A 27326-nucleotide genomic window follows, 5' to 3' on the forward strand; every position below is an offset into this window, starting at 1 on the left:
TGGTACTGAAATGTTCTTCTCCACATTGGAACCATTGCCTCAGAGTGGCTGTTTCAAAATGGCTGATATTTTCAAAAGTACAGTTGGTCTCTGTACTCAGAAAGATATAATCGCTACTGCAGCATTCTTCTCCATATTGGAACCATTGCCTCAGAGCTGCTGTTTCAAAATGGCTGCTGTTTTCAAAATGACAGTTGGTCCTTACTGGGAGAAATATCATTGCTACTGAAATGTTCTTCTCCACATTGGAGCCATTGCCTCAGAGCTGCTGTTTCAAAATGGCTGCTGTTTTCAAAATGACAGTTGGTCGTTATTGGGAGAAATATCATCGCTACTGAAATGTTCTTCTCCACATTGGAGCCATTGCCTCAGAGCTGCTGTTTCAAAATGGCTGCTGTTTTCAAAATTACAGTTGGTCCTTACTGGGAGAAATATCATCGCTACTGAAGTGTTCTTCTCCACATTGGAGCCATTGCCTCAGAGCTGCTGTTTCAAAATGACTGCTGTTTTCAAAATGACAGTTGGTCGTTATTGGGAGAAATATCATTGGTACTGAAATGTTCTTCTCCACATTGGAACCATTGCCTCAGAGTGGCTGTTTCAAAATGGCTGATATTTTCAAAAGTACAGTTGGTCTCTGTACTCAGAAAGATATAATCGCTACTGCAGCATTCTTCTCCATATTGGAACCATTGCCTCAGAGCTGCTGTTTCAAAATGGCTGATATTTTCAAAATGACAGTTGGTCCTTACTGGGAGAAATATCATCGCTACTGAAATGTTCTTCTCCACATTGGAGCCATTGCCTCAGAGCTGCTGTTTCAAAATGGCTGCTGTTTTCAAAATTACAGTTGGTCCTTACTGGGAGAAATATCATCGCTACTGAAGTGTTCTTCTCCACATTGGAGCCATTGCCTCAGAGCTGCTGTTTCAAAATGACTGCTGTTTTCAAAATGACGGTCGTTATTGGGAGAAATATCATTGGTACTGAAATGTTCTTCTCCACATTGGAACCATTGCCTCAGAGTGGCAGTTTCAAAATGGCTGATATTTTCAAAAGTACAGTTGGTCTCTGTACTCAGAAAGATATAATCGCTACTGCAGCATTCTTCTCCATATTGGAACCATTGCCTCAGAGCTGCTGTTTCAAAATGGCTGCTGTTTTCAAAATGACAGTTGGTCCTTACTGGGAAAAATATCATCGCTACTGAAATGTTCTTCTCCACATTGGAGCCATTGCCTCCGAGCGGCTGTTTCAAAATGGATGTCGTTTTCAAAATGACAGTTGGTCCATACTGGGAAAGATATAATCGCAACTGCAATGTTCTTCTCCACATTGGAGCCATTGCCTCAGAGCTGCTGTTTCAAAATGGCTGTCGTTTTCAAAATGACCGTTGGTGTTTAGTAGGAGAGATATAACCGCTACTGCAATATTTTTCTCCCCATTGGACCCATTGCCTCAGAGCGGCTGTTTCAAAATGGCTGCCATTTTCAAAAGGACAGTTGCAGCTTAATGGGAGAGATATCCTCGTTACTGCAATGTTCTTCTCCACACTGGAGCCATTGCCTCAGAACTACTGTTTCAAAATGGCTGCTGGAGAGATATCATCGCCATTGCCTTCAAGCTGCTGTTTTCAAAATGGCTGCCATTTTCAAAATGCCAGGGGCAGCTTAATGGGAGAGATATCATGGCTTATCTGTTCCTATTTGCTCCTTTTTCTCTATCCTTATTAGTATCCTTGCCTTATAAGTTGTCAGTGAAGGGCAAACATGACCGGTTGATCAGGAAGGAGAGAAAATAAAAACTGTTGGAAAATGGGACGGGGCCTTAATGGCTCAATTGAATCATTGTGCTTAAAGGACTACACTTATGGATCACGTGAGTTAGTCTGCTGTGTTGTGTCAAATGCTTTTAATTGTTTTTATTGTATCTTATTATTTTATTTTAAATGGCGTTTTATTGTACAAAGTTTTTAAAGGCCTTGAATTGTTACCTATGTTGTAAAGTCACCTTGAGTCTCCCCTGGGGTTGAGAAAGGCGGGATAGAAGTGCCGTAAATAAAATAAATAATAATAAAATAAATAAGGCATCGCTTGGGTCCCTTAGTGGGAAAAGGTGGGTTATAAATAAATAATATTTACAAAAGAATACAAAATAATAATATTATTAGGTACTAGCTGTGCCCGGCCATGCGTTGCTGTGGCAAAGTGGTGGTGGTATTGGTTAAAAATTGTGTAATTTTTATTTGACATTTGTATTTTTTTATTAATTTTATTGTAAGTTATCGTTTTATTTATTATATTTTATTATTTTCTTGTATTATTTTTAGTTATTTTCTGTTATTATAGTATTTTATTGTATTAATTTTTTAGTGTTTTTAATTATTTTTTAGTGTTTTTTATTATTTTTATTGGGTTACTAGGAGACCAAGTTGGAGGAGCTTAGCCTTCTAACTGGCAGCAATTGGATAAAAGCAATTATTCCTCTCTCTCTAATTAGGACTTTATTTTTCTTTTCTTTTTGTTGTATCAACCTAGAGCCGTGGATGATGGGTTGTGTTGTCAAATTTCGAGGTTGGGGGGCCTGTAGTTTTGTTGTTTTGTGGGTCGCCGTGATGCCATCACTCTTTTATATATATAGATAAATGTACAGTAGTGTCTCACTTATCCAAGCTAAACGGGCCGGCAGAAACTTGGATAAGCAAAAATCTTGGATGATAAGGAGGGATTAAGAAAAAAGCCTATTAAACATAAAATTACATTATGATTTTACAAATTAAGCACCAAAACATCATGTTTTACAACAAATTGACAGAAAAAGCAGTTCAATACACAGTAATGTTATGTAGTAATTACTGTATTTACAAATTTAGCACCAAAACATTGCAACATTTACTACAAAAACATTGACTACTAAAAGTCAGACTGCATTGGATAATACAGAACATTGGATAAGTGAAGCCTGGATAAGTGAGATTCTACTGTATATGTATAAGCCCACCCTCTACATTCAGTACTATGTTCGGGTTTTAGGGTTTGAAATGTTTTATGCTGTTTTATATTGTATTATACTGTTTTATTTTATATTGTTTTATGTTATGAATGGTGTTTTAATGTATGTTGATGCTAGGCTTGTGCCCATGTGAGCCGCTCCGAGTCCCCTTGGGGAGATGGGAGTGGGATATAAAAATAAAGTTGTTGTTGTTGTTATTGGGAAGCATCTATACTGTAGATCAATGCAATCTAATACCACTTTAACTGCAGTGGTTCACTGCTATGGAACAGTGGAAGCTGTAGTTTGGCAAGGTCCCAACACAATGGCATGGATGATTCAAGGCGTTGTAAAGCTAAGGTAGCCAGGAATCTATAGCATTGAGCTATAGCAGTGAAAGTGGTGTCAAACTACATTGATTTTACAGTGTAGAATATAGATACAACCCATGAGGTTTGACCCAAAATATCCTGAATCATGTTAGTCAATCCATATTCTCATTCCAGACTGAGATGAAGGCCTAGAGCAAAGGACCTGTCCAATCAGCTGCGAAATACCTTCAAATTGTTCAGGGATATTTAGACTTTGTAAGTATTTGGAGGTACTATTAGACCAGTGATTCTCAACCTGTGGCTCTATCCATTGCAGTGGATAGACCACATCAGCTCTAGATTATTAAATATGGTTTTTTGTGGGTGGCCAGATGACGACTACTGGATGGCATATGTTCTGTATCAGAAACTAGAGTTGATATGGTCTATCCAATGCAGTTTTCTTTTTATAAGAAAACTACAAAGCCCATCTCCTTGAACTTTTGGCACAATCACCCCACGTTCCAGGGCACTACTCCCCCCAAGTTTAGGAGAGATTCACACACCCGCTGATTTATTGCGAATTTTTAAATGTATTTTTCAAATACACGTGCCAGGGCAAAGTCCAGTACAAAGCATTATGTTTATTGTGGGCCCTTCTTTCACTGCAAGTGGTTCATTCTGTAAAACCCAGTACATAGCATTTCATTGCAACTGCTTCATACTGGAAAGCCCAGTTCATAGCATTATGTTCATTATGGACCCTTATTTCATTGCAACTGGTTCATTCTGCAAAGCCCAGTATGGGTCCACAATGAACATAATGCTATGTACTGGGCTTTACAGAATGAACCTGCTGCAATGAAATAAGGGTCCACAATGAACACAATGCTATGTACTTGGCTTTACAGAATGAACCATTTGCAATGAAATCAGGGTCCACAGTGAACACAATGCTATGTACTTGGCTTTGCAGAATGAACCAGTTGCAATGAAATAAGGGTCCACAATGATCACAATGCTATGTACTTGGCTTTACAGAATGAACCAGTTGCAATGAAATAAGGGTCCACAATGATCACAATGCTATGTACTTGGCTTTACAGAATGAACCAGTTGCAATGAAATCAGGGTCCACAATGATCACAATACTATGTACTTGGCTTTACAGAATGAACCAGTTGCAATGAAATAAGGGTCCACAATGATCACAATGCTATGTACTTGGCTTTACAGAATGAACCAGTTGCAATGAAATAAGGGTCCACAATGAACACAATGCTATGTACTGGGCTTTACAGAATGAACCAGTTGCAATGAAATAAGGGTCCACAATGATCACAATGCTATGTACTTGGCTTTACAGAATGAACCAGTTGCAATGAAATAAGGGTCCACAATGATCACAATACTATGTACTTGGCTTTACAGAATGAACCAGTTGCAATGAAATCAGGGTCCACAATGATCACAATACTATGTACTTGGCTTTACAGAATGAACCAGTTGTAATGAAATAAGGGTCCACAATGATCACAATACTATGTACTGGGCTTTACAGAATGAAACACTTGCAATGAACCAGCACATCCAAATAACCAAACCGAATCTAAAGTTGACCAAAGACTGATTCGTAACCCTTTTGGTACTAGGCTTTTCAATCCTGCTCCAGTCTGTCTGGATGGCCCAACCCACAAAAAAAAAAATCCCCACTGGGAGACAAAGGTTTAATTGCCGGGGAAATAGGAGGGGCATTACAGTGGTTTCCCTAAAAGGGAAGGGGCTGGACTGGATGGCCCTCGGGAACCCTCCCAGGGCTATGAGTCTGTGCACAAAGAACAGCAAGGGGCTGCGAAGGGGGCGTGTCTTGCGCGGGGTTGGCCCCGCCCACCTCCGCCAGATTGCAGCCTGGACCCAGGAAAGGGGCGCCAGGCCTGGAAAGAGGGGCGCGTGCCTTGTTCCCCCTCCTTGGGCGATGGGTGAGTCCTCCTTCCACGTCTTTGGGGTTTGGGGAGCCATCACTCAGGGAAGAAGGGAGGATGGAGAGGAAAGAAAGGCTTTGGACTACACTTCCCAGTATTCCTATGCAGGAGGGAGGTGGAGCTTAAGGACATATGGAAGGCCTAATAAGGGTCTCCCCCTCTTCCCCCAAATATGGCCAGGAGGGAGGGGGGGAGCTCTGCAGTTGCTGTGCCTCTGGAGCTTCTCAGTCCTGGGTTCTTGTGTGTGTTTCCAGACTGCATGGCCATGTTCCGGAAGCATTCTCTCCTGACGTTTCGCCCACGTTTATGGCAGGCATCCTCAGAGGTTGTGAAGTACTGTATATGGGAAAACTAAGCAGGAAGGTTAATATATCTGTGGAAGGTGCAGGGTGGGAGAAAGAACTCTTGTCAGTTGTCACATTGGCCTCCAATTGACAAAGAGTTCTTTTTCCCACCCAGGACCTTCCACAGACATATAAGCCTTCCTTCTTAGTTTTCCCATATACCTCATAACCTCTGAGGATGCCTGCCATAGATGTGGGTGAATCGTCAGGAGAGAATACTTCTGGGACATGGCTATACAGCCCGGAAAACACACAACAACTCTGTGATTCCAGCCATGAAAGCCTTTGACAGCGCTTCTCAGTCCTAGGGTTGTTGTATGTCTTTCGGGCTGTATGGCCATGTTCCAGAAGTATTCTCTCCTGACGTTTCGCCCACATCAATGGCAGGCATCTTCAGAGGTTGTGAGGCATGGATAAACTAGGCAAGGAAAGTAAATATATATCTGTGGAGAGTCCCGGGTGTGACAAAAGTCCTTTGTCAGTTGGAAGCCAGTGTTAATGTTGCAATTAATCACCCTAATTAGCATTGGAAAGGTTTGTCTCTTGCCTGGGGGGCATCCTTTGTTCAGAGTCATTAGCCCTCCTTGGGGCTCCTCAACGCTCTCAAAGTGTTGCTTCCCATCTACTGTTCTGATTTTTGAGTTTTTTAATATTGGTAGCCAGATTTCTCAGTCCTTTTCCCATTCATGCTGACCCAAAGACAAAGCAAGCCTCTACCAGTATGTTGGTTCCAGGAGGCTCTGCCACTTACTGCCTCCCACTGAGGCTGAGGCAGCCCCCGGTGGCGTAGTGGATTAAAGCCTTGTGACTTGACGGTTGGGTTGCTGACCTGAAAGCTGCCAGGTTCAAATCCTACTCGGGGAGAGCGCGGATGAGCTCCCTCTATCAGCTCCAGCTCCATACGGGGACATGAGAGAAGCCTCCCACAAGGATGATAAAACATCAAAAATATCCGGGCGTCCCCTGGGCAACGTCCTTGCAGACGGCCAATTCTCTCACACCAGAAGCGACTTGCAGTTTCTCAAGTTGCTCCTGACACGAAAAAAACAAAAAAACAAACTGAGGCTGAGAGTGTATAACTTGTCCAAGTACTCTTAAGGAGTAAAACACATTTGAGTCTCCAAGTGCATCTGTTTATTATGGTGTTCTTCTTCTTGTTATTTATATCTGACATTTCACTCTTTATTAAATCTACAACATATAAATAATAAGATGGAATTAAATTAAATATAATTATACAAATTAGACTTTCCTGTTCCCCCTTTCAAAAGAATCTAATCTTAGATTAATACAGTTTCAGGGAGATCTCATATCTACTCTCAGTAATGACTATGTAATTTATTGCATTGTAGAAGACTTTCATGGCTGGAATCACTGGTTTGCTGTGAGTTTTCCGGGCTGTATGGCCATGTTCCAGCATCATTCTCTCCTAACATGCCCTGGTATATATACACTCCACTTGCCTCACTGCCAACAGAACCTCTGAAGATGCCACCCACAGATGCAGGTGAAAAATTAGGAAAGAATGCTACTGGAACATGGCCATCCAGCCCGGAACACTCACAGCAACCCTATGTAATTTATTACTTACTGGAGCAGGGAAGAGATTTTAGACAGGATGTTTACCTACTTCTGAACTCCCATAAACATCCAGGGTTTTGCTTTTCCTAAAGGAAAAACATGCAGAACCCATGCAAAAATGAATTGCAAGGTGCCCTTTTCTCTTTAGATTGGTAATTAATTAACCTGGACTAGATCTCCCCATTTTTATTCCGTAGCCTTTGCTTGATGACATACCCAGATGGAGAAGGGAAGAGGTTTTTCAGCCCAGATGGGGCCCAGAATGAAGATGGAGGAGCTAAACCAAGCCTGTCCTGAAGGAAGAAGAGGGCCCAATAAAATGCGGGGCAGGAGAAGTCTTGTTCTGTGGCAGAGAACAAGGTAGGATGTTCTGAATGAGAAGGTATTCAACGCAGACAGTCAGTGCCAATGCTTCCGGCGTTTCCGCTTCCAGGAGGCCTTGGGGCCCCGAGAGGTTTGCTGATGGAAACCAGAATGAAGATGGAAGAGCCAAACCAGAACGGCCCTGAAGGGAGAAGAAAGCCCTGTAAAATGTGGGGCAGGAGAAGTGTTAGATTCCCAGGCAGAATGGGTCAGGATGCTCTGGAGGAGAAGACCTTCAGCGCAGACCTTCAGTGCCAACGCTTCCGGCATTTACGCTACCAGAAGGCCTTGAAGCCCCGGGAAGTTTGCAGCCACCTCCACTCTCTCTGCTGCCTGTGGCTGAAGCCCGAGCGACACTCCAAGGCGGAGATGCTGGACCTGGTGCTCTTGGAGCAGTTCCTGGCCATCCTTCCTGCGGAGATGGAGTGCTGGGTGAGGGAATGTGGGGCAGAGACCAGTTCCCAGGCTGTGGCTTTGGCTGAAGGATTCCTCCTGAGTCGGGCAGAAGAGGAGAAGGTGCTGCAGGAAGAGCGGCAGGAGAGAGAGATCCTTCAGGCCCAGGAGCCTTTATTGGATACCAGTAAGACGTTGTCTTCTGTGTGGATCAAGCTAGAGAAGGACTCAAGAGCTGCTCTACCAGGTAAGATGTCTTCATTTGCTTGCTCCCTCACTCTGAGGAATCCTGTTTTGTTATAATATTTTAAGAACACTCTTAGGAATGTATGGGTCTAAGATGGTATTGTATGAAACAGGTTGCATTCCACACAGTTCCTTATGTGTTTTCCCTTGAGAATCCCTTATATAATCAGCCTTCCACATTTTCAAGTTTCACTTTTACAGATTTTATTATAAACGGACTTATTATTATCTTATTCCAAGGAGTCTTTAGATCGTCCTGCATGATTGACCATTCTGTCATAACAAAAGACCTGGAGGTTCCTATTTAGAAAGATTCTCTGTAGGTCCTCCAGTGTGATTTTATGGTCAGCCCCACCATGCAGTGGGATCCAGGCAAATCTAGAGAAATGTTCTCCCAGATTTAAAAAAAAAATAGATATTTGGGGTATTTTTTTTTCTTTTACAGGGATTCTGTGTCCCTAATCCTAGATAATACGGAGGCCTGAATGTAATGATCCTTTTGTGTCTTTTAGAATCATAGAATAGTAGAGTTGGAAGAGACCTCATGGGCCATCCAGTCCAACCCCCTGCCAAGAAGCAGGAAATCGCATTCAAAGCACCCCCGACAGATGGCCATCCAGCCTCTGTTTAAAAGCCTCCAAAGAAGGAGCCTCCACCTCAGTCCGAGACAGAGAGTTCCACTGCCAAACAGCTCTCACAGTGAGGAAGTTCTTTCTGATGTTCAGGTGGAATCTCCTTTCCTGTAGTTTGAAGCCATTGTTCCGCGTCCTAGTCCGCAGGGCAGCAGAAAACAAGCTTGCTCCCTCCTCCCTATGATTTCCCTTCACATATTTGTACATGGCTATCATGTCTCCTCTTAGCCTTCTCTTCTGCAGGCCTAACATGCCAAGTTCTTTAAGCCTCTCCTCATAGGGCTTGTTCTCCAGACCTTTGATCATTTTAGTTGCCCTCCTCTGGACACCTCTTAGGGAATTAAAAATAAAGAAATTAAGTTCTCCCTCCCTTCTTTGGCATTTCACAGGAGATGAGCCAAGGATGCTAGGAAGAAGTAATACTTCACATCTTTGTGCTGAGGGAGACACGGCTTCTGTGGAACAAGATCAGGTAAAAGGATGGAAGTGGAAAGGAACTGGACGTAATAGTGGAATTGTCCATGGCCTGAAAACTTTTTATTGTTTTTATTGTTGCTTGATGCATAATAAGAAGTTTAAAATGCTATTCTTGAAGGCTTCCATAATTTTGAGCCATGGCAGTAAAAATACTGAAACTGCATTAATTCTACAGTGTAAAGTCAGCCTAGGGCACATGACATGCTTTCCATTTTAAATCCTGTGTTCAGACTTTCATTGGATCAACTCGAGTGTACATTGGGATCCTGCTTAGCAGTGGAAGGATCCACACGGTAGGGGATTTCTCAGTGGTCACGCCGAGGCTCTGGGTCTCCCTTTCCAAAGAGGGGAGACTGTTACCCACCCTGCTCTCTTTGTGCAAAGAGGGAAGGATTTTCTGTTCCAACAGGCATTGGAGGAGTAATGGTTTAGTTGAAATGTACCTTATACAATGTGTTGGATCTTCTTTTTTGCTGCACTGTCGCATGTTGATGGTTTTAGCTAGTTTCAACTTATTGATAGCTTCATTACTTTAACTTCTGTATTTTTTGAATACAGTAGTTTTTAATTTGGTGTGACCTAATTGAATCACAAACTGGGAAAAGGCTGGATATAGATAACAAGAATATCAACTATACGTATCCACCAAGACCCATACAGTGCTCTCCACTTTAAGCATTTTAAAAATTATGCTGAGGAATGCAATTCCATATTGTCTCCTTAAACTCCGTGTTCAAACTTTCATTGAGTTGGCCTGCTTATACACTGGATTCTGCTTAGCAGTGGAAAAAGCATTGGAATAGAATAACTTTATTGTCATTGTACATTGTACAATGAAAGTAAATGAAATTAAGTCTTTAAGCAGCCGGCCAGGAATGCCATCTGGTTCAGCAGCCTTCCTAGGATTTGCAGCCCTCAAAACATGCCTTACCTCATGTTCCTCCATGATGAGGTGGAAGCTGCAACTGCCTAATAGCTGAATTCCAGCTACCTCTACTTCAAAGCGGGCAAAGATTCAACTCCTCTGCCAGTGAGGCGTCCCCCTCAGCAAGAATGTCATTGTTTGATATACAGTTAGTAATTTGTTGAATCCCCTGCCACACCTGCCTTGCATTGTTACTGTGGAAATGATCTTCAGCCTTCCTCTTGTACTTCATCTTTGCCTGCCGAATGCCTTTCTTGAGACCTGTTCTGGCAGCACTATATTCTACCTCATCTCTCTCTGTCCAAAATCTCTTCTTTCAGGTGACTTTTGAAGATATGGCTGTGACTTTCAGTGATGCTGAGTGGGCTCTGCTGGATCCGGATCAACAGATCCTGTACAAAGAGGTCATGGAGGAGAATTATAAGATGGTAGTTTCATTTGGTGAGGATCCCTCTGCCCCTTGGTCATAAATATCAGTTTAGGAATTGGCACTTGTTTCTACAGTGTTGCTTTATAAGTTCATGGTCATAATTAACCTGTGCCCAGCACCTCTGGTTTCAGATTCCCTTCTGGGTGCTGCTCTGAGGAGCTGGGCATTAAAGGACACCATGCTTACTTGAGCGTGGTTCAAGTAGGATGGCTGATGGTAAGGGCTTTGGAGATCAGTTGTCTCATAACTGAATCTCCCTGATCTTCACACTGTTTACAAACAATAAATGATCTCTGTTATTGAAGCTGTATATTTTTAACATCTGTAAGACTTCCAAAAGTTGTAGAAACCCTTGAAGTCCATTTCAATAAAGACCTACAAAACTAAGAAGGACAAAGAGCTGTGGTATAAAATGGAGGCTAGAATTTTCAGCTTCAGTTTGAATTTTATTCTTAAGGACCAACCATTGAAAGTGTGATTTAGAGGGTATAATGAAATAAAAAAGAATGGAACTAATTCAACATAATTTACATCTGAGGAACAGCAACTAAAGTTGAATATAACAACAACAACAACAACATTTTGTTTATATCCCACCCTATCTCCCTGAGGTTACTCAGGGCGGTTTCCAACCAAAAAAAAATGGCAAGCATTCAAAGCTGTAATTAACTAGACACAAACAAATAGACAACCCTACTGAAACCCAGGAATAAGTCCACATCTATAACAAAGTACTGTATTAACAAAATATAATATAACCAATCTACCATTATATAGCTGACATTAAAACAAAACACAGCTCTATCCAGATTTAAAATGCATTTAAACTATTAAAATTATTAAAAAATGTAAGCAGCCAACAGAGCCAGGGTGCAATGCCATTTCCGATCAATGATAACTGTGCACAGCAATTTATGCTAATCCAGGATTAGAAACCAATTTAGCATTTAAAGACCAAGAGGGGCGAATGATTGGGATCACTATAAAGCAAAATAACCAAGTCATATTATTTTGTAATATATATGCGCCGAACAGTCAACAACTTTCAAAAGACCACATGTTCCCCACCACTTGGATGAGGCAAGTTTCCTTCCATAGCAAGAAGTCACATCTTCTTTCTCATTCTGTCTCATAATATTTATGCCATTTCACTCATTTCATGCTGCCTTTCCTCACGCCTTATTCTTTGTGTTTTTCTTTTGAGGTGGTGATGGGCAGGAGAGTGAAAATGGGCAAGTGTCATGTAAAGCATGTCTACAAACCGAGAGATGTGAAGAGGAGGAAAAAGAGAGCATGAGAATGGAAGCAGAAGAAGATAGAAGTACCCCGTGCTCTGCTGACACCTCAGAATTGCCAATCAAGGAAATACAAGGAAAAAACATGGAGTTTAGGAACTGCCAACGTAAATCCCATCAATTGGAAAAAAAACTTGGATTTAGTATGCACTTTATTAACCCTGAAAAAAATAATCATAATCATTCACAAAATCATCTGAATTGTGGGAAAAGCTTCCATCATAACAGCTTTCTCAGTAGGCATAAAAAACCCCACAAGAGTCCTAGAAGCAAATCAGTTCTTATAAATCACCAGGATATGAGTATAGAAGAGAAACCATTCAAATGTCTCGATTGTGGGAAAAGCTTCCGTCATAAGAGAACCCTCACTAGCCACCAGAAAACTCACATGGGAGAGAAATCATATAAATGTCTGGAGTGTGGAAAAGGTTTTATTTGCAAGTCAAGTCTCATAGGGCATGAAATGAATCACAGAGGGGAGAAGCCCTATCAGTGCCTGGAATGTGGGAAGAGTTTCTGCTACAAATCAGTCCTTAAAAATCATCAGAATATACATAAAGGAGAGAAACTATACAAATGTATGGATTGTGGGAAAAGCTTTTATCGTAATGCAGAGCTTAGTAGACACAACAAAACCCACACAGTGGATAAACCATATAAATGCTTGGAGTGTGGAAAATGTTTTATTGATGAAGAAAGTCTCATAGGGCATGGAAGGATTCATCGAGGAGAGATGCCCTATCAGTGCCTGGAATGTGGGAAGACTTTCAACTACAAATCACGCCTCAAGAGTCACCAGAATAGTCATACAGAAAAGAAATTATGCACATATCGCAAGCGTAAAAAGAGTTTCAGCAGCAAATCAGTCCTTAAAAATCACCAGGAAAGGAATACAGAAGAGAAACCATACAAATGTCTTGATTGTGGGAAAAGCTTCCGTCATAAGAGAACCCTCAGTAGACACCAGAAAACTCACACAGGAGAGAAATTATATAAATGTCTGGAGTGTGGAAAAGGTTTTATTTGCAAGTCAGGTCTCATAGGGCATGAAATGAATCACAGAGGGGAGAAGCCCTATCAGTGCCTGGAGTGTGGGAAGAGTTTCTGCTACAAATCAGTCCTTAAAAATCATCAGAATATACATAAAGGAGAGAAACTATACAAATGTATGGATTGTGGGAAAAGCTTTTATCGTAATGCAGAGCTTAGTAGACACAACAAAACCCACACAGTGGAGAAACCATATAAATGCGTGGAGTGTGGAAAATGTTTTATTGATGAAGAAAGTTTCATAGGGCATGGAAGGATTCATCGAGGAGAGATGCCCTATCAGTGTCCGGAGTGTGGGAAGAGTTTCAGCTACAAATCACAGCTCAAGAGTCACCAGAAAAGAAAACATACACATATCTTGAGCGTAAAAAGATTTTTGACAGCAAATCAGTCTGTGTGCTGACTTCCAGGGGCACCTGCACATTCCCTGAGAACAACTTCAGTTGCACTTCTTTTTGTTCTGATGCTTGAGAAACCCTCAAGTTGATCTATAACTCCAAACTTACAGACTTGTTCCTGGTTGTACAGATGTGAGGCAGGGAGGAATCTTTTTAATTATTATATATTTAACTATCCCACCATACAGTTGTCACCAAAATGTAAAGATGTCTGGATGATGATTTTATAACTGCTGCCACCAGTGATGGAGATGTCAGGCAGAGGATAATTTATTCTTCTTATTTACTTTAGATGGTATCGTTGCTTATTTTAGAATATGAGTGTGACAGAGACTTAGATGGTTTAAAGAACAAAACAAGTTTATTTCATGTACCAAAGCTTGTGGTTGCAATAATTTCTTTAAGGCACTTAAATAACTGTTACAATTAGATGTTGAGGTGGTCCAACTTCCAAAATACTTTCTTCTCTCAGAACCAAACTATAAACTGATCACTTGGATCTACTGGGATTACTTCCCCTATTTCACAGCCTCTACAAATAACCCTAAACAAGTCACCCAACTTGCTTAGTCTGGCTCTACTAGAGGTCTGCCTCCCTGGTTTCCTTAATCCTGGAACCAGTCTTTCTCCTGTGACTAACAATCACAGACTAAGATTTAAACTTCCCTGGTTTCCTTAAACATGGAACCAGTCTGTCTCCTGTGACTAGAAATCACAGACTGCCTAAAATAAGTCACCTTATTTTAGAATTGACTCATATTCCCTCATTTGAGCCACCCTGATCCTCCAACGGAGGATCAGTCTTCACTGTAATTCCACCATTACAGACTGACCTGTTTTTAAAACATTCCCTCCTTTTTCCTTCAAACGCCGGTTGGCTCCGTCCCCGTTGCTATGGTAACCTGCCTCAGAATGCTGAGCTGGTTACCTTCCCCCATGTATTGTCAACTCCAATACTTACCCATTTTAAACTTAGCCAAACATGACTTCTAAAACAAAATCAAACAAACATGTCATCCATAAATCAAAACAAAGACACACTTCTTTACACTGGTCCTTCTACTTCTGTGTGTAACATTCCTCCAAGAGTCTAGCTCCCGTGTTTTGCAAAATAACCTCTTCAGAGAGATCCCATGTGTGTTTCTTCTGCAAGACAGTTTGTTCTGCTGGATTCAAGTCAATCTCATTCTTCCTAATGTAGTGTGGATACTGGGCTCCAAGGCACTGGGCCTTCTCTTCTTAAGAGGACCACTAACTTGCACTTGCTGTAAGTATAAATATCCACATCTTCTAGCAAAAACATAAACATTCCACAGCTGTTGCAAGTAACTGCATGAGCTCCTTCACCATCCATTCTAGGAGAATTAAGTGGAGAATTAGAGAAATCTAAAATGCATCGAGTATAAGAAGAATTCTGAGAGTGCCTTGGACTGCAAGAAGATGCAACCAGTCCATCTTCCAGGAAATAATGCCTAGCTGCTCACTGAAAGGAAGGAGATGAGAGGCAAAGATGAAGTATTTTGGCCACATAATGAAAAAACAAGAAAGTTTGAAGAAGATCATGATGCTGGGGAAAATGGAAGGAAAAGGGAAGAGAGGCCGACCAAGGGCGAGATGGATGGACGGTATCCTTGAAGTGACTGGGTTGACCTTGAAGGAACTGGGGGTAGCGATGGCCGACAGGGAGTTCTGGTGTGGACTGGTCCGTGAGGTCACGAAGAGGCGGAAACAACTGAACTAATAAAGAAGAAGATAAGAATTATATTGATATCAGGTGTCAAAATTATCTAGGTTAAAACTCCTAGGACTTGCAAGATTAGTAGAAATATACTGTGGTTGAGGAGGGAGGGGAAAATATGGGATGATTTGGAAGGCAAATGTTAAAGAAAAGGACTGTTATGATTATGAATATAAAATCCAATAAAAATATTTTTAAAATGAAAAAAAGGTTACAACTCCTAGCAATGCCAAGTCTATGGGAAGAGTTTCAGTAACTGATTAGCTTCCTATAGTCACCAAAGTATTCACACAGTGGAGAAAACATGGACAGAAATTTGTATCTTTTGTATGAATTTCCTCCTGCTTAGTCTTACAGTTGATTCAAGATACCTTGGGTTTTCTTTTCACACACTTTTAAGGAAGATGCTGGCAGGTTCAGTTTAATACAGGCCTTGCTGACTAGATGCTTCAACAGCTGATGATGTGGTGTCCACACTGTTTTTTCCCCTTTTTTTCAACTGCAAATTCTTGTGTTTGTTTCAGAAAGTTGACTGATGTTTTTGCAAGTTCTTCTATGGTTTTGTAGATTTTAACAGTCAAATAAAATATTCACATTGACACATGTAACGGTTTGAGCATTGGACTACCATTCTGGAGAACAGAGCTCAAAGCCCTACTTGGCCCTGGAAACCCAGTGAATGATCTTGAGAAAAATCACAATCTCTCAGCTTCAGTAGGGTTGGGTTGCCTTCAAGTCACCATAAATCCAAAATGAAGGCATAGAACAACTTGTTGGAAGAGATTATACTATAGATGCAGTCAGATAAATATGCATCTTCTGTTGTTCAGTAGACAGAAACTGACTTATGGCTCAGATACATAGCTGCTAAATGTACCGGTTCCAGTGTGGAGTAGAAATATTTCTGGCTGGCCATAGAAGCATTCAGATAATCCATCCTTCATGTTGAAACCAGTTTGCTGGTCTCCAAAATGCAGGGTACTCTAGAGCAGGGGTCCTCAAACTTTTTAAGCCGAGGGCCGGTCCACAATCCTTCAGACTGTTGAGGGGCCGGATTATCATTTGAAAAAAAATACAAACAAATTCCGATGCACACTGCACATGTCTTATTTGTAGTGCAAAAACAACAACAACAACAATGAAAGAACAATACAATATTTAAAAATAAAAACAATTTTAACCCAACATACATTTATCAGGATTTCAATGGGAAGTGTGCTCCTGCTTCTGGCCAATGAGATAGTCAAGTTAATTAGGGTTGTTGTTGTTGTTGTTGTTGTTGTTGTTGTTGTTGTGTGCCTTCAAGTCATTTCAGACTTTGGGTGAGGCGGTCCAACCATAAGGCGAACTAGGCATTTGCCTGTGGCGCCATCGACCCGGGGGCACCATCGTCCTGGGAGGAGGGCGCCACTCTCCGCCTCCTTCTCCTTCAGGTCTCCTGGCGGCCGCGCTGGGCCTCCCACTGCCCATGCTGGGCCTTCCGGCTAGCGCGGGCCCGCCTTCACACCACGTGAGCCCACCTTTGGGACCTTCAGAGATTGTGAGGTCTGTGGGAACTTGGAAGCTAGGTATGTGGGGTTTATATATCTGTAGAAAGTCCAGGGTGGGAGAAAGAAGTCTTCTTTGAAGCAGGTGTGAATGTTGTAATTAATCACCTTGATTAGCATTTAATGGCCCTGTGGCTTCAAGGCCTGGCTTCTTCTTGCCTGGAAGAATCTTTTTTTGGGAGGTGTTAGCTGTCCCTGATTGTTTACTGTCTGGATTTCTTCTGTTTTCAGAGTGTTGTTGTTTATTTATTGTCCTGATTTTAGAGATTTTTTTAAATACTGAGGGCTATCTGGGTTATCTAAGTCCACACTGCTCTATATCCCGTGTTCAATGTTTAGTGCTAAATTCGCAAATATAGTCATTCCTACATAACATTACCATGTATTGAACTGCTTTTTCTATTGATTTGTTGTAAAACATGATGTTTTGGTGCTTAATTTGTAAAATCATAATGTAATTTGATGTTTAATAGGCTTTTCCTTAATCCTTCCTTATTATCCAACATTTTCACTTATCCAATGCTTTTATTTTTCAGTGATTGGTTTGGGGGGGGGGCGCCAAAATTCTGTTCGCCTACACTTGAAAAATACCTAGGGCCGGCTCTGGGTGACCCTAAGTCTAAAATGTATTTATTTATTATTTATTTATTTACTGCATTTATTTACTATATTTGTATCACACCTTTCTCACCCCAAAGGGTGGCTTACAGATTATATGTACATACAATATATTATATTGTTAGCATAGCACAATATTAGCATTATATATTACTATATTGAACTATACCACTATACTGTAATATTATTAGTAATATTATATGTAATATAGAATATATAATTAATATTATTATATGGTATTATTATTAGTGTTATATTGTATTACATTATAATATTATTATCAATATTATATGTATATACAATATATTATATTATAAAACTGAGGGCGGGGGCCAGGTAAATGACCTCGGAGGGCCGCATCCGGCCCCCGGGCCTTAGTTTGGGGACCCCTGCTCTAGAGCATTCCCTTAATGTGCAGTTAAAGTGGTACACCCTCTGTGTGAAATACCAGAAATTCCTGGATGTTGTATGGATTTCCAGGAGAGACTTCTGGTTCATTTTGGTTTTAGGAATAGTGTGGACCAGGCAAAAACAACCTGCAGTCCTCCATATTTCCCTGTGAATCCCACCTACGTCAATGTACTCTTGACGCCTGGCTTAGTTCTAAGAGTCTAGGCCAAGGAACTTTCCATGCAATGTTTTGTTGTGCCAGCTGTCAGCTCTAGTTTGTAGTGCGGTTTTCTTGTACTGGTTTTTTGCCTGCTGTGCTTTGAGGAGTTTCTGGTTTATTGTTGTTGTTGTTGTTGAGGAGTTTCTGGTTTGTTGTTGTTGTTGTTATTATTATTATTAAGGCTTTTCAATCCTCCTGCAGTCTGTCTGGACGGCTCAAGCAGGGATCTTTGGCATACAAAGAAACGCCCACTGGGGGCACAGAGTAGAAGTTCCCTAAAAGTGGGGGTGGACTGGATGACCCCTGGGGTCCCTTGCAAGGCTATGAGCCTGTGCACCAATGACAGGAAAGCGGGAGGAAAGGGGCGTGTCTTATGAGGGCGAGCCCCCTCCCACTTCCTCGAGAAAACAGACTGGACCCAGGAAAGGGGCGCCAGCCTTGGAAAGAGGGGAGGCTGCCCCTCTTCCCCCCTCCTTGGGCTATGGGTGAGCCCTCTTTCCCTGTCTTTAGGGTTTGGGGAGGTTCTGGATCTGCAAGGAAAAGGGAGTGAATCATAGCAAAACGGAGGGAAGATGGGGAGACCCCCCTCCCATTGATTCCACATCTAGGGGGCAAGAAGGAAAGAAGAGAGGAGGGAGAGAAACAAAGGCCCACCCACTGGGCTTTGGACTACACCTCCCAGTATCCCTGGCCAGGAGGAGGTAGAGCCTGAGGACATATGAAAGACTAAGGGGTCACTTTCCCCCTCTTCCCCCATATCTGGCCAGGAGGGAGGGGGCTCTGCAGTTTACCACCCCACCCCATTCTGGTGGGCCTTGAGCTTCTAAACCAAGCATGGGCCAACTTCGGCCTTCCCTCCAGGTGTTTTGGACTTCATCTCTCACAATTCCTAACAGCCGGTAGGCTGTTAGGAATTGTGAGAGTTGAAGTCCAAAACACCTGGAGGGAAGGCCGAAGTTGGCCCATGCCTGCTTTAAAACCTTGCTCACTTCTAGTGACCGAAAGGCAACCCAGTCATGGGTCTTTCCAGTCCAAATGTTTCAAAGAAGGTCTTTCATTGCATTCCTCTGTTGCTAAGAGAGTGTGGCTCAGTAATCTCCCATGTAGGTGAAGATGGGAGAAATGAAGCAGGTGGAGGTGACTGGATGGGAATGAGGCTTCCAAATTGGGTTCTGAATTTTTCCAAATTTCAGCCTAGCACTTTTAGGAAGTAAAAGAGATTGAGCCTCCAAATGCATCCAAACATTATGCTGTCATGGTTGTTCTTGTTACTGATACCTGACATTTCTCTTGATTGAGATGCGAAGTGGGTCGCAACATTTAAAAAATGCAATTTAAAATCTAAACCATATAAATACTAAGATGGAATTTAATTTATACATGATAAGGTAAAGGTTTCCCCTGACGTTAAGTCCAGTCATGTCTGACTCTGGGGGTTGGTGCTCATCTCCGTTGCTAAGCCGAATATCCAGCATTGTCCATAGACACCTCCAAGGTCATATGACCGGCATGACTGCATGGAGCGCCGTTACCTTCCCGTCGGAGCGGTACCTATTGATCTACTGACATTTGCATGTTTTCAAACTGCTAGGATGGCAGAAGCTGGAGCTAACAGCGGGCGCTCACTCCATTCCCGGGATTTGAACCTGGGACATTTCGGTCTGCAAGTTCAGCAGCTCAGTGCTTTAACACACTTCGCCACAGGGGCGCCACCCTATACATGGTACATGATAGCCATGTATAAATATTGTTAATGTGGGATTTGTGTATTGATAGTGTTTAAATGAAATTTGTGTCTTGATTGTATTGCATGCTGATTGCATCATCCAGAGTGTACTATAGTCTGGAAAGAGTTAATTACTAAGAAGCTGTGATGACCTTGATGTGGCTGGAACTGGGGAGAGTTCAGACACAAGTGTGTGCATTGCTGATTGCTTCAGTTCTGTTCTGAGTTGAGTTCTGTCTGCCTAGAGTGAGAGTCAAGTCCTGTGTTCGTCTGCAAGTCTGTTTGTCTTGATTATTACTGCTTACAGTAAAACTTGTATATAGTTTTACCAAAGTCTCTGGATGTCACTTCATTCTGTGTTCCACTGATTCTACCCAACTACTGCTGCGCTGCAAATACTCTGACAAATATGTGATGGGCAGTCATAGGGATGAGGGAGCAAGCTTGTTTTCTGCTACCCTGGAGACTAGGATGCAGAACAATGGCTTCAGATTCCATCTGAACATTAGGAAAAACTTCCTAATTTCCTAACAGAGCTGTTCAACAGTGGAACTCTCTGCCCCGACGTGTGGTGGAGGCTCCTTTTTGGAGGCTTTTAAGCAGAGGCTGGATGGCCATCTGTCGGGGGTGGTTTGAATGTGATTTTCCTGTTTCTTGGCAGAATGGGGTTGGACTAGATGGTCTATGGGATCTCTTCCAACTCTAGGATTCCATGATTCTAAAATAGAATTGTACACTTGAGACTTTCTTGCTTCCCCCTTTCGCAGGAATGACTGTGTAATTTATTGCTTCCTGGAGCAGAGGAGAGATTAAAGACAGGAGTTTTACCTATCTCTCAACTCGGAAATACACTAAAACAGCCAGGGCATTGCTTTTCCTAAAAGAAAGACATGCAGAGCATGGTAATAAATTAACCTGGTCTTTATCTTCCCATTTTTATTCTGTAGCCGTTGCTTGCTTGACATCTTCAGATGGAGAAGGGAAGAGGTTCTTCAGCCCTGATGGAGCCCAGAGTGAAGATGGAGGAGCCAAACCAGACCAGCCCTGAAGGGGGAAGAGAGCCCTGCACAATGTGGGGCAGGAGAAGGGTTGGGTTCCCAGGCGGAATGGGTCAGGATGCCCTGGATGAGAAAGCCTTCAGCGCAGACCTTCCATGCCAATGCTTTAGGCGCTTTTCCTTCCAGGAGGCCTTGGAGCCCCGAGAGGTGTGCAGCCGCCTCCACTCCCTCTGCCGTCTGTGGCTGAAACCTGAGGAACATACAAAGGTGGAGATGCTGGACCTGGTGCTCCTGGAGCAGTTCCTGGCCGTCCTTCCTGTGGAGATGGAGCGCTGGGTGAGGGAATGTGGGGCAGAGACCAGTTCCCAGGCCGTGGCTTTGGCTGAAGGATTCCTCCTGAGTCGGGCGGAAGAAGAGCGGCTGGAGAGAGAGGTCCTTCAGGCCCAGGAGGTCCCAGTGGAGACCAGCAAGAAGTTCCCTTCTGAGTGGATTGGACTAGAGGACAACACAGGAGAATCTCCACTGGGTAAGATGTCTTCATTCCCTTGCTCTCTGGGATCCCCCAAATTTTCAGTCCACTGTTATGTCCCTAAATCCCTTGCTGTTTTATTAGAATATTTTAAGAACAGTTTTAAGAATGTACAGGCGGTCTCCAAGTTATGCAGAAGATAGATTGTATAGGTTTTTTCTTAACTTGAATTGGTATGTAAGTCATAACAACTGCAATTTTAAGTGTAACTGCAGCCAATGTATATATCCCTATCCCTGTGATAACTGGATTTTGAAAAAATTGGCTTGTTGTGAAAACAAGGTTTGGTGCGAAAGCTTCAGTGGAGACACCTTTTTCCCATGGTAACTCTTTCAAAAGTTGATTTCCTTTCCCTTTTTATGATTAAATTTTTATTAAGACAGATTAAAAGAAAACCTGCATACAAATATACAAATAACAAAACAACAACACAATATTAAAAATACTTCTAGAATAATGTTACTACATCCTAAATGTAAAAAATAACTACATACAACAAACAATCTATGTTATCTAATCTAAAGGGGTGGTTATATAGTAGTTATTAAAATTAGAGTCCGCCATTATTTTATCATATTACAGATAGATACGAATCCCAAATTTTGGACCTTCTGCTTCTAGTTGTAATAAACATTCATTTCTCAAGAACAACTAGTTCTTCAACCAAGTCAAACAGCATGCAAGATCGGAGGTTTTGAGACTAGGAAGACCTAGTCCTCTTTCCTTATCATTTTGTAGTACTTTGAATCTGATCTTCGTTTTTTTTTCCTTGCCAAACTAATGTTGATAGGTCTTTCGCCATTGCTAAAATGGAGTGAATTTCCCTTTCAAGGGGTAGATTTGTCTCACCTCCTGCAGTTTCAGCCCCATTCTTAACTGTGAATCAGCTGTAAATTGGATGTTTGTAACTCAGGGACTGTCTGACATCTTAATCTGTTATATAGTTGGCCTTCCACATTTTCAAGTTTCACTTTTGCAGGTTTGATTATAAACAGACTTGATTACTATGTTATCTTTAGGAGTCTTCAAGTCCTCCAGCATGATACTGTCATAATGGAGGACCTAGAGGTTTAGAGATATCTAGATAAATGTTCTTCCAGGTTTAAAAAATTGGGCTGCTTCTACTTTTTCAAGGGTTGTGCGCCTCAAACCCAGGATAATATAGAGGGCTGACTTCAATTATCTTTTTGCGTTGTTTTAATTGTCAACCTCTTGGGAACTTAAAAACAAACTCTGAAAAACAAAGAAATTAAGTCTCCTCGCCCTTGTTTGGTGTTTTACAGGAAATGAGCCAAGGATGCTGGGGAGAAGTAATAGTTCATCTCTTTGTGGTGCAGGAAAAATGGCTTCTGTGGAACAAGATCAGGTAAAAGAATCATAGAATCATAAGAGTTGGATGAGACCACATGGGCCATCTAGTCCAACCCCCCGGCAGCACCCCTGACATATGGGCATCCAGCCTCTGTTTAAAAGCCTCCAAAGATGGAGCCTCCACCAGACTCTGAGGCAGAGAGTGCCACTGCTGACCAGCTCTTCTTACAGTCAGCAAGTTCTTCCTAATGGTCAAGTGGAATCTCCTCTCCTGTCATTTGAACCCATGGCTCTATTGAGTCCTAGTCTCCAGAGCAGTAGAAAAAAGCCTGTTTCCAAGCCTTTAGTTGCCCTCTGGGCACCTTCCAGCTTAGAGTCAATATCTCTTTTAAATTGTGGTGCCCAGAATTGGAGACAGCATTATTCCAGGTGAGGTCTAATCAAGGCAGAATAGAGAGGCACCACAACTTCCCTCGATCTAGACACTGCACTCCTCCTGATGCAGCCCAAGATCCCATAGGCTTTTTTAGCTGCTGCATCACACTGTTGACCCATGTTCCCCTTGTTGTCCACGAAGCCAGGCATCACCCCTCCTGTATCTTTGCATTTCATTTTTTCTGCCAAGTGTAGTATCTTACATTTGTCCTTGCAGAAATTCATTGTGTTAGTTTTGGCCCAGCTCTCTAATCTGTGAAGGTCATTTTGAGTTCTGATTCTGTCCTCTGGAGAATTACCTATTCTTCCTAATTTGGTGTCATCTGCAAACTTGATGATCGTGCCCTCTAAACCTTAGATTCTATTTAGCAGAAGAAGAAGCATTATCAATATCGGTTGCCAAAATCTCTTCTTTCAGGTGACTTTTGAAGATGTAGCTGTAACTTTCAATGATACTGAATGGACTCTGCTGGACCCAGATCAACAGGTCCTGTACAAGGAGGTCATAAAGGAGAATTATCAGATGGTGGTTTCTTTCAGTAAGGATCCCTCTGCCCCTTAATCATTTAGAAATTGTCAGCTGTTTCTACAGTGTTGTTGGGGACATGAGAGAAGCCTCCCAGCAGGATGGTAACACATCCGGGCGTCCCCAGGGCAACGCCTTTGTAGATGGCCAATTTTCTCACACTAGAAGCAACTTGCAGTATGTTCTCAAGTCACTTCTGACACAATTAAAAAGATTACACAACATAACATGAGAAGATTTACACTACATAATACAATTGTTCCTGGGTTATGTCATTTCGTAATTGGTTTCGTAATTGTCTCAATTTGCTTCTGACACAATAAAAAAACCAGTATGTTGCATAAATTCATAATCATGATTCACCTGTGTCCAGTACCTCTGGTTTCTGATCAGAGTGGTAAGAAACTATTCCCCTCTGAATCGTTTCTTGAAAGGGACACTTAATGTTTACTTGAACATGGCTCTAGTAGAGTGGTCGATGGTAAGGACTTTTGAGATCTCATAATTAAATCTCCCTGATCTTCATACAATTTCTAAACAATACATAATTTCTATACTTTAAACCATATATTTATCATACCTGGAAAACTGCCAACAGTTGTACAAACACTTGAGGTACATGTGAATAAAGACCTGCAAAAGCTAAAGGGACCAAGAGCTGTGGAATAAAATGGTGGCTAGAATTTTCAGTTTCAGTTTGGACTTTTTTCTTAAGGACCGACCACCAAAAGAGTGATTCAGAAGGCATAGCAAATAAATAAATGAATAAAACAGATTCAACACATTGTACATCTCAGTAACATTAACTAAAGTTGAACATGCCAATGAATGTTTTCCTCTCACATATCTTTTACTCTAGTCATATCGTTCTCCAGTGCAGATTATGCTATGGTGCAGATTATGCAACAACTTCCAAAAGACTGTGTGTTCCCCATGGTTTGGATGATTCTCCATAGCAAGAAGTCATATCTTCTTTCTCAGTCTGTCTCACAGCATTTGTGCTAGTTGACTGATTTCATGCTCCCTTTTTTTACTACTTCTTACTGTTTGTGTCTCTTCTTTCAAGGTGGTGATGGGCAGGGGAGTGAAAATGGACACGTGCCATATGTTGCGTTGCTGCAAACCAACATATGCGAAGAGGAGGATGATAAAAGCATGAGAATAGAAGCAGAGGACGATAGAAGGACCCCGTGCCCTGCTGACAACTCTGAATTGCCAATCCAAGACCTCACAAGACACCAGGAAACCCACACAGTAGAGAAACCATATAAATGCCTGGAGTCTGGAAAATGCTCTATTGACGAGACAAGTCTTGTAAGTCATGAAATGAATCAGAGAGGAGAGAAGCCCTATCAATGTCTGGAGTGTGGAAAGAGTTATAGTTACAAATCAGCCCTTAAAAATCACCAGGATAGACACACAGTAGAGAAACCATACAAATGTCTGGATTGTGGGAAAAACTTTCAGTATAATGGATACTTCACTACACACCAGAGAACTCACACTGGAGAGAAACCATATAAATGCCTGCAATGTGGGAAGAGTTTCAGCTACAAATCAGTCCTTAAAAGTCACCACGATAGACATAGAGAAGAGAAACCATACAAATGTTTGGATTGTGGAAAGAGCTTTCATTGTAATGGATCCCTCAGTAAACACCAAAAAACCCACATTGGAGAGAAACCATATAAATGCCTACAGTGTGGAAAGAGTTTCGGCTACAAATCAGCCCTTAAAAATCACCAGGATAGACATACAAAAGGGAAACAATACAAATGTCTGGATTGCGGGAAAAGCTTTTATTTTAGTGGATCCCTCAGTACACACCAGAAAACTCACATGAGAGAGAAACCATATAAATGCCAGCAGTGTGGGAAGGGTTTCAGCTACAAATCAGTCCTTAAAAAACACCAGGATAGACATAAACAATACAGATGTCTGGATTGTGGGAAAAGCTTTCATCACAATGAATCCCTCATGACACACCAGAAAATCCATACGGGAGAGAAGCCCTATGATTGCCCGGAATGTGGGAAGGGTTTTAGCTCGAAATCAGCACTTAAAATCCACCAGGTTAGGTATAAAGAAGAGAAACCATATAAATGTCTGGAGTGTGGGAAAAGCTTTTATCTTAATGGCGCTCTCAGTACACACCAGAAAACCCACACGGGAGAGAAACCATATAAATGCCTGGAGTGTGGAAAGTGCTTTACTCAAAAAAAAAGTCTCATAGGGCATGGGATGATTCACAGAGGAGATAAACCCTATCAATGCCTGGAGTGTGGGAAAGGTTTCAGCTGGAAATCGGTGCTTAAAACTTACCAGGCTAGGCATACAGCACAGAAATCGTACAAATGTCTTGATTGTGGGAAACGCTTTCATAATAACGGAGCTCTTAGTAGACACCAGAAAACCCACACTGGAGAGAAACCATATCAATGCCTGGAATGTGGAAAATGCTTTACTGGGAAGGGAAGTCTCATAGGGCATGGGATGATTCACAAAGGAGAGAAGCCCTATCAGTGCCAAAAATGTGGGAAGAGTTTCAGGCACAAATCGGTTCTTAAAAATCACCAGGATAGCCATACAGCAGAGAAATCCTATAAATGTCTGGATTGTGGGAAAAGCTTTCAATATAACACATCCCTCAGTAAACACAAAAAAACCCACACGAGGGGGAAGCCATACAAATGCTTGGAGTGTGGAAAGGGCTTTACTAAAAAGAGAAGTCTCATAAAGCATGGGATGAATCACAGAAGAGAGAAGCCCCATAAATAGCAGGAGAGTTAATGCAGAAGAAAAATCTTACACATATCATCTTGGAGATGGTGACTCTTCCAATGGCAACTGCACATTCCCTGATGATAACCTCTATTGTACTTCTCCTTGTTCTGATACTGGAGAGATCATCACGTTTATTCTATAGCTCCATACCTACAGAATTATTCCTGTTCCTTCTATGTATTGCATTTCTCCAGGGGTCTTATTCTGTGTTTGCAGAGTCCTCTTCCTCATAGAGAACTCCTTCAAGACAGTCTGCTTTGCTGAATCCAAGGCAACCTCTTCCTCCCTAATATGTTGGAGTGTGGCTACTACCTGGGCCTCGAGGAGCTGGACCTTCTCTTCTAGGAGGGCAACTATGTAACTTTCTGCAAATATCGTTATCCACACTCAGTTAGTCACCTGCAACTACAGCTGTTGCAGGTGACCGCATGAGTTCCCTCACCTTCCGTTTTAGGAGAATTAAGAAATCAGGCCTCGTTCTAACACTTCCCCACCAAATGCCCACAAAAGCATCCTGTTTTGTTTCGCCTACTCATCTCATCCTGGATGCCAAGCTCCAGGAACCAATGATGTAGATAGAAGGGATTTCAATTGGAAATCAAGCCTTGCAATCAAGGCCTGGGCTGTGGTGCAGGCGGGAGAGCAAGCCAGCTGCAATTAACTGCAATGAATCACTCTGACCAGGAGGTCATGAGTTCGAGGCCCGCTCGGAGCCTATGTTTGTCTTGTCTTTGTTCTATGTTAAAAGGCATTGAATGTTTGCCTATATGTGTAATGTGATCCGCCCTGAGTCCCCTTCGGGGTGAGAAGGGCGGAATATAAATACTGTAAATAATAAATAAAATCTGGGCCTCATTCTAACACGTCTCCACCAAATACCCACAAAAGCATCCTGTTTTGTTTCGCCTACTCATCTCATCCTGGATGCCAAGCTCCAGGAACCAATGATGTAGATAGAAGGGATTTCAATTGGAAATCAAGCCTTGCATGGCACACAAAAAAAACAGTACAGGAGAAAAGCCATATAAATACATACATGGAGTTTTGTAAAGGACTTGTGGACTAGAGAAGTCCCACTGGACATGA

The 27326-nt window shown here is 42.0% G+C and overlaps 2 protein-coding genes across 6 annotated transcripts; both read left to right on the forward strand.

The window, feature by feature from the left end:
- The first annotated feature begins 1306 nt into the window (after nt 1-1306).
- On the forward strand, nt 1307-15764 carry LOC107983293 (zinc finger protein 436). Of its 2 annotated transcripts, XM_062972982.1 has the most exons (6): nt 1307-1878; nt 3498-3578; nt 7407-8212; nt 9233-9315; nt 10566-10686; nt 11880-15764. In XM_062972982.1, exons 3-6 carry the CDS (start codon nt 7618-7620, stop codon nt 13421-13423), a joined length of 2343 nt encoding a protein of 780 aa, XP_062829052.1. In that variant the 5' UTR covers nt 1307-1878; nt 3498-3578; nt 7407-7617; the 3' UTR covers nt 13424-15764. The 2 variants fall into 2 exon arrangements, with proteins under 2 accessions (XP_062829052.1, XP_016851849.2); XM_016996360.2 differs by lacking the exons at nt 1307-1878; nt 3498-3578 and adding an exon at nt 5123-5281.
- A 1955-nt stretch (nt 15765-17719) lies between these two features.
- Nucleotides 17720-27101, forward strand: LOC134296896 (zinc finger protein 658B-like). 4 transcript variants are annotated; one of them, XM_062972975.1, is made up of 6 exons: nt 17720-18416; nt 20605-21181; nt 22468-22550; nt 23349-23469; nt 24523-24770; nt 26457-27101. In XM_062972975.1, exons 2-6 carry the CDS (start codon nt 20629-20631, stop codon nt 26502-26504), a joined length of 1053 nt encoding a protein of 350 aa, XP_062829045.1. In that variant the 5' UTR covers nt 17720-18416; nt 20605-20628; the 3' UTR covers nt 26505-27101. The 4 variants fall into 4 exon arrangements, with proteins under 4 accessions (XP_062829045.1, XP_062829042.1, XP_062829043.1 ...); XM_062972972.1 differs by having other exon boundaries at nt 24523-27101; XM_062972973.1 differs by lacking the exon at nt 17720-18416 and having other exon boundaries at nt 19662-21181; nt 24523-27101.
- Nucleotides 27102-27326: the final 225 nt, after the last annotated feature.

The sequence above is a fragment of the Anolis carolinensis genome, chromosome 2 (genome assembly GCF_035594765.1).
Source record: "Anolis carolinensis isolate JA03-04 chromosome 2, rAnoCar3.1.pri, whole genome shotgun sequence".
Taxonomy (NCBI): domain Eukaryota; kingdom Metazoa; phylum Chordata; class Lepidosauria; order Squamata; family Dactyloidae; genus Anolis; species Anolis carolinensis.

What these genes read in the sequence shown, in the direction of transcription:
- LOC107983293 (XM_062972982.1), top strand. Translation starts at nt 7,618, where the DNA reads ATGCTTCCGGCGTTTCCGCTTCCAGGAGGCCTTGGGGCCCCGAGAGGT. An exon ending in CTCAAGAGCTGCTCTACCAG is followed by an intron (nt 8,213 to 9,232) that starts GTAAGATGTCTT and finishes GGCATTTCACAG; the next exon opens with GAGATGAGCCAAGGATGCTA. An exon ending in CTTCTGTGGAACAAGATCAG is followed by an intron (nt 9,316 to 10,565) that starts GTAAAAGGATGG and finishes CTCTTCTTTCAG; the next exon opens with GTGACTTTTGAAGATATGGC.
- LOC134296896 (XM_062972972.1), top strand. Translation starts at nt 20,629, where the DNA reads ATGGAGAAGGGAAGAGGTTCTTCAGCCCTGATGGAGCCCAGAGTGAAG. An exon ending in CACAGGAGAATCTCCACTGG is followed by an intron (nt 21,182 to 22,467) that starts GTAAGATGTCTT and finishes GGTGTTTTACAG; the next exon opens with GAAATGAGCCAAGGATGCTG. An exon ending in TCAGATGGTGGTTTCTTTCA is followed by an intron (nt 23,470 to 24,522) that starts GTAAGGATCCCT and finishes TCTTCTTTCAAG; the next exon opens with GTGGTGATGGGCAGGGGAGT.